This window comes from Poromitra crassiceps (genome assembly GCF_964638095.1).
Source record: "Poromitra crassiceps genome assembly, chromosome: 3".
Classification (NCBI taxonomy): domain Eukaryota; kingdom Metazoa; phylum Chordata; class Actinopteri; order Beryciformes; family Melamphaidae; genus Poromitra; species Poromitra crassiceps.
The window spans coordinates 52,506,565-52,514,247 of record NC_139625.1 but is presented as its reverse complement, the minus strand read 5'-3'; the positions used below and the strand labels follow the sequence as shown (position 1 = coordinate 52,514,247).

General features: G+C 42.1%; 1 protein-coding gene across 1 annotated transcript; it reads left to right on the top strand.

The window, feature by feature from the left end:
- Nucleotides 1-3,422: 3,422 nt before the first annotated feature.
- LOC310773717 (protein FAM163A-like) lies at nt 3,423-5,257 on the top strand (the record flags this gene model as incomplete). Its single annotated transcript, XM_083633650.1, has 2 exons — nt 3,423-3,515; nt 4,880-5,257. The coding sequence occupies 2 exons, from the start codon at nt 3,423-3,425 to the stop codon at nt 5,255-5,257; spliced, it is 471 nt and encodes a 156-aa protein (XP_083489776.1).
- Nucleotides 5,258-7,683: the final 2,426 nt, after the last annotated feature.

Sequence of the window (7,683 nt, the reverse complement as noted above, 5' to 3'; positions counted from 1 at the left end):
CCAGCCCGTGGTCTATATAATTTAGAGCCATGACGCAATGAAGATACTGCACAGAGGGAGCCGCCTGGTCGGGAGGCTCACATGCACATTTAACACACACACACACACACACACACACACACACACACACACACAGACGCGCACGCACACACACACACACACACACACAGACGCACACACACACACACACACACACACACACACACACACACACACACACACACACACACCTTTCTCTTTACCTCACTCTCCCTCCTTTACTCCCTGTACACACACACACACACACACACACACACACATACACACACAGACGCGCACATACATATCACACACACACACACACACACATCACACACACACACACACACACACACACACACACACACACCTTTCTCTTTACCTCACTCTCCCTCCTTTACTCCCTGTCTTCTTGGCGATTGTGGTACATATTTAGAAGCGGCAGAGATTCAGGTGCATTCAGCTGTCTAGTTTTCTCATCCTACCGTATCTGAGTAGGTGGTATAGTAGTACTACTTACTTAACCATGCATTAGGGTCAGTTATTGCCCCTTGTGGTCATGGCTGGTAGTGCTTGGCATACCTGCGTCAAAGAGTATTTGCAAAAAGCAGGATGGCCTACTCACCTTCAGTGTTTGGTTTGTATTCAGACTGTTGGAAATCAGTGAGGGAAACATGGGGCTCCAGAGGCAGCAGACCCTCACACTATCTCTGGGCGTGTGTTTGCTAATAAATCATTGTATTTGTTTGACCCTTGTAAAACTAGAAAGTTTAAAACATTTAAATAAACAGTTACAGTATGTTGACCTTAAAAGCCTGCAGACCAGTGTCGCTCTCCCTCCTCACCTGTGTGCACTTTTTTGTTCTTTTGGTTTGATGTAGTTTGTGTTGTTGTTGTTTAGTCCTTAGTTTTTAGGTATTAAAATTATTGTTATAAACCTTAACCTCATCCTCATTATGTATCTGCAATGCAGTGTAAATGCTGACAGGAGTTGCACTGCACTCTATAAACTGCCTCCAAAGAAAAGGCAGGCAGTAGTGTGTGGCTTTCCATGTCTCTTCTTCATTTGCACCTGGCAGAGAAGCTATATTGGATGTAATGTAATGTAATGTGTCTTATGTGTGGGTACTGGCTGAGCTCCCATGACACCATCAGGCACATGGAGTTTTCTCATCATATATAGCCCTATGGTAATTTGGGGTGTTTTAGTAAATACATCTGTACTTGTATGTTGCTGAATTATCAGTCAACAACAAAATGCTCCCCAGGCAGGAGTTCATATAATGATAAATTATCTATGCATTGAGTGATGATCAAATTAATCAGTCACTGAAAAGCAACTTGACACTAGATGCATGTATGACTTGAATTTAGTATGCTGAAATTGTAGGCCTACTGCATGCACAGCCTACTGTCTATATGGTGTAGTGCACACAGCAGCACAGCCTACTGTCCATATGGTGTAGTGCACACAGCAGCACAGCCTACTGTCCATGGTGTGTAGTGCACACAGCAGGTTTTGCTACGTCCAGCATGCTAATTCATCACCGTCCACATCCAGTCAGTGAAGAAACCTGTTTCCCATTCCCAGTGGGCTTGTTTGAGTTCAGTAGCACTCCCAGCCTGATGTCAGACTGATTTGTCAATTCGTTAGACTCCATTTCCATCTTCTAGTCTGACATCGCCTCCGGTCTAAAAACGATTTCCATGAGGGGAATCCCTCAGGGGGAATAGATTTTCTCTAACCAATCACTAGAGACAAACATATCCACCTGAATATAACATTGATCCAGTTGGGAGAACGCAAAAAAAAAAAAAAAACTTTTGAATAAAGGCCTGTTCAGCCTCAATAGCAGCGTCTATCTCATCTATGGCGGCTGGCATTGTGGGTGTTACTCCTCCTCAGTGCACTTGACAACGGCATTAGTCCCGCCGATGTGCTGTTTATTGGCGCTGATTGGGTAATCATCAGATCGCCCTCGGCACTGATTGGCTAATAATTTGTTCAACAGAGGAAATCGCTGTTACATGTCACCGTGCCAGACCAGAAGCAGCCAAAACTCAATTCAGTGGAGTGGGCAGATTGGAAAGCAATGGTACTCCACAACTGTCCCTTCTAAATGACAGTACATCATATTCTAAATGTGTTTTGTCCTTCAGACCAGATTCCATGACATGTGAGCGAGCAGGTGTGATCAGCTGCTAATATGTGGGGGGGGTGGCTGTGGCTCAGGAGGTAGAGCACGTCGTCCACCAACCAGAAGGTCGGTGGTTCGATCCCCGGCTCCTCCAGTCCGCATGTCGAAGTGTCCATGGGCAAAACACTGAACCCCAAATTGCTCCCGATGGCTGTGCCAGCACCCTGTGTGGCAGCCTGCCGCCCTCTGTGTATGAATGGGTGAATGTAGGCACCTTGGATAAAAGCGCTATATAAATGCAGTCCATTTACCATTTGTCTCCTGCTAAGTCTTTCCTCTTGACATAAGTCCTGCCATGTTTCTCTTCCTGCAGGAGTTCCAGTGAGTGGAGGTTTTGAGAGCAGCATCATGATCCTCCACCGTGTCACACTCCTCCATCTCTCCCTCTCCCGCTGTCCTCTAGTGTAAGTCAGTCTCAGCTGTAGAGCTCAGATGTTGTTGCCCCCTTAGGTGACGGAAGGAAGGTGGCATTCTCTAAATGGGCGTGTGACATCACAAGAGGAGAACGTTCTGCTGGGACTGACACAGGGATGCAAAAATAAATCAATGTTTGCCACCGCTGCCTTTTTGAAGTTCTACTCTGCCGTGTCGTGCTGTAGACGGTTCAGGTCCTGCAAAGCCCTTGCAGCTGAGTTTCACCTTTTTCTTTCCGCCAACATCACGTTATTAATTAACATTAGATCATCTTTTTGTTTTACATTTGTGCATCGATTCAGAATCGTCCACGCCCACATCACGATATATCTAATAATAGAGAGATTTCGACACCCCTATCACCAATGCTGATTACTTTTTCATAATTTAACTGCACGAAATGTACAATGCTGAACATGTTCACAAAATCTTGTGTGTTAATTATCACCAGAGACAATGCATCAAGAAAATACGTACTATACTACATGCCCTCTGTAGTGCCTCATATAGCCTTTCTTTATATCATGTATCATGATATCAAATAATCCAACTAATTCAAGCCAAATGGGTTATCTTTGCAGGTATCATAGAAACCTTTGTTGAACGTAAGTACACTGAATGTTCTGTAAGAAATTTGAGCTTTGTCTCCATTGCTGCCATGATCGAGATGTCTGATAGTCTGTCAATCAAACATATTCTCCCTTCTCTCTCCCTCCCTCTCTTTCTCTCTCTCTCCGTCACTCTCTCTCTGTCTCTCTCTCCATATGAAGGGTTTGATGGAGAGCTGGTCGAATGTCAGCGGGAACTGTTGTTATAACCGGAGGAATTCTCGCCGGGCTGATACTGCTGTGCATTGTAGCAGTGCTCTGTTACTGTAGACTCCAGGTACAAAAAAAACACAAAGGCCCCCACGGTATAAATATGGAGGAAAAGGTGGCATTCTTTAAATGGGCATGTGACATCTCAAGAGGAGAGCGTTCTGCTGGGACTGACACAGGGATGCAAAGTCATGGAGATTGGAAAAAAGGTGACAGATACCAAGGCAGACATAAAACCACTCAGAAATCCTCTCATTTTGGAATGAAAAAGGCGATGTCACCTAAAGGTGACTAGTTTGCATCCCTGTGACATCACAAGAGGGAGTTCCATGAAATGGAACAGTGCCCCCTGCTGGTTGATTAATGCAATGTGGTCTCCAACCTGTACCATGCTCATTAAAGCGCACACACTTCACAACATGTTTTTATTTTATTTTGGTTAGTTAGTTTAACATGTAGATCGGATCATCTTAGTACACCTTTAATTTTGTCTAAATTTCTTGACTTTTTATTTCATTTTCCAACTATATTTTTTAACGTCTAATCTTCATCTTAGATTGACTTTGACTTTGATGAGCGCCAGTGATGTGACCAAGTCAACTTTGCTCGAGTCCCAAGTCAGTCTCAAGTGTTGAGGCACAAGTCTCAAGTCTAAATGTAGATTAGCTACTGAGTCAAGTCAGAACAAATCAACAGACCAGTATCAATTTAATATCTTCAAGAAAACAAAATATGAATGGGATAAAAACCTGGTAAGTGCATCATGAGTTTCATTTCTATAATCGGTTTCAACTTCAATAATCATTGAAGTTACTGTTACTCAAAATAAATTATATTACATTAAGTTGTCTTATGGAAAACTCTCTTCAGTCTAAGGCAGTGGTTCTCAAATGGGGATCCGGGGACCCCCAGGGGTCCGTGGCACTTTGCCAGGGGGTCCGCGAAAAGTTTTCAGGAAAATCTAAATTAAAACTTTTTTGGTGTGTGCAAAAGCTTCATAGTTCAACGAAAATATTGTATGCTTTAAATCTAAAATGGTTCATGGATTACATTCTAATCTAACAAACCTATCAATTTAAAAGTCAAGCATGTTACCGTGGAAACAATTAAGCTTAGCCCAAAATCACAAATCAGAATGAGGGGGTGCCCGGTATATTTTCTATCTTGTAAGGGGTCCTCAGCAGAGAAACATTTGAGAACCTCTGGTCTAAGGTATTTACACCAACACAATAACTTTTGTCCAGGCTTTAGAAAGTCATTCAAGTACAGTACAAGTCAAAGACAAGTCAAGTCCCAAGTCACCAGAACCCAAGTCAAGTTTCTCAAGTATTCTCTTCCCTGTCTCTGTTGTGCACATTAGTGACAGGAACAAAAACTGAAGCCCCAACACCTCCTCACTTTCTCTCCCCGTGTCTCTCGCTCATTCCACAGTACTACTGCTGTAAGAAGAATGACTCAGAGGGGGGCGGGGGCTCTGCGGTGGAAGGGGACTCCCACGCTCACTTGGCCTGCAACGCGTGCAGCGCCCTCGCCATGAACGGCACGCCCGTCACGCCTGTGGACCAGCCGGACACGGCTCCCCTTCGCAACCACTGCCCCACCTGCTCGCCATGCTACCTCCGCTCTGGACTCATGGACGACATGTGTAACGGAGGGGAGCGGCTGGGCTTCCACACCTACTACGAGAACCCCCTCCCACTGTCTGTCACCCCGCGGGGCCCCTCCCCACGGGGCCCCTCCCCTCTGGGTTACTACAGTCCCACGGACATGTTCCCACCCCCGCCGCGCCCCTACAGCACCCAGGTCTGACCCCGCGCCCCTCGATGCATAGTGACCATACATACATGAACACACTCATCATATAGTGACACACACCTGACATCTGGCACATGCCCTTTTGCTTGTGACTGAATTGTGAACATGAACATTCTTTTGCATTCAGTTGGTGCATTATGATGCTGCACATTTATTATGATGCTGCACAGTTGTTATGATGCTACACAGTTATTATGATGCTACACAGTTATTATGATGCTGCACAGTTATTATGATGCTGCACAGTTATGATGCTACACAGTTATTATGATGCTACACAGTTATTATGATGCTGCACAGTTATTATGATGCTGCACAGTTATTATGATGCTACACAGTTATTATGATGCTGCACAGTTATTATGATGCTACACAGTTATTATGATGCTACACAGTTATTATGATGCTGCACAGTTATTATGATGCACAGTTATTATGATGCTGCACAGTTATTATGATGCTACACAGTTATTATGATGCACAGTTATTATGATGCTGCACAGTTATTATGATGCTGCACAGTTATTATGATGCTGCACAGTTATTATGATGCTGCACAGTTATGATGCTACACAGTTATTATGATGCTACACAGTTATTATGATGCTGCACAGTTATTATGATGCTGCACAGTTATTATGATGCTGCACAGTTATTATGATGCTGCACAGTTATTATGATGCTGCACAGTTATTATGATGCTGCACAGTTATTATGATGCTGCATAGTTATTATGATGCTGCACAGTTATTATGATGCTGCACAGTTATTATGATGCTGCATAGTTATTATGATGCTGCACAGTTATGATGCTGCACAGTTATTATGATGCTGATGCTGCACAGTTATGATGCTGCACAGTTATTATGATGCTGCATAGTTATTATGATGCTGCACAGTTATTATGATGCTGCACAGTTATTATGATGCTGCATAGTTATTATGATGCTGCACAGTTATGATGCTGCACAGTTATTATGATGCTACACAGTTATTATGATGCTACACAGTTATTATGATGCTACACAGTTATTATGATGCTGCACAGTTATTATGATGCTACACAGTTATTATGATGCTGCACAGTTATTATGATGCTGCATAGTTATTATGATGCACAGTTATTATGATGCTACACAGTTATTATGATGCTACACAGTTATTATGATGCTGCACAGTTATTATGATGCTACACAGTTATTATGATGCTACACAGTTATTATGATGCTGCACAGTTATTATGATGCTACACAGTTATTATGATGCTGCACAGTTATGATGCTACACAGTTATTATGATGCTACACAGTTATTATGATGCTGCACAGTTATTATGATGCTGCACAGTTATGATGCTGCACAGTTATTATGATGCTACACAGTTATTATGATGCTACACAGTTATTATGATGCTACACAGTTATTATGATGCTGCACAGTTATTATGATGCTACACAGTTATTATGATGCTGCACAGTTATTATGATGCTGCATAGTTATTATGATGCACAGTTATTATGATGCTGCACAGTTATTATGATGCTACACAGTTATTATGATGCTACACAGTTATTATGATGCTGCACAGTTATTATGATGCTACACAGTTATTATGATGCTGCACAGTTATTATGATGCTACACAGTTATTATGATGCTGCACAGTTATTATGATGCTGCACAGTTATTATGATGCTACACAGTTATTATGATGCTACACAGTTATTATGATGCTGCACAGTTATTATGATGCTACACAGTTATTATGATGCTGCACAGTTATTATGATGCTGCACAGTTATTATGATGCTGCACAGTTATTATGATGCTGCACAGTTATTATGATGCTGCACAGTTATTATGATGCTGCACAGTTATTATGATGCTGCATAGTTATTATGATGCTGCACAGTTATTATGATGCTGCACAGTTATTATGATGCTGCACAGTTATTATGATGCTGCACAGTTATTATGATGCTGCACAGTTATGATGCTGCACAGTTATTATGATGCTGCACAGTTATGATGCTGCACAGTTATTATGATGCTACACAGTTATTATGATGCTAGACAGTTATTATGATGCTGCACATTTATTATGATGCTACACATTTATTATGATGCTACACATTTATTATGATGCTGCACAGTTATTATGATGCTGCATAGTTATGATGCTGCACAGTTATTATGATGCTGCACAGTTATGATGCTGCACAGTTATGATGCTGCACAGTTATTATGATGCTGATGCTGCACAGTTATGATGCTGCACAGTTATTATGATGTTACACAGTTATTATGATGCTGCACAGTTATTATGATGCTACACAGTTATTATGATGCTGCACAGTTATGATGCTGCACAGTTATTATGATGATGCGACACAGTTATTATGATGCTGCACAGTTATTATGA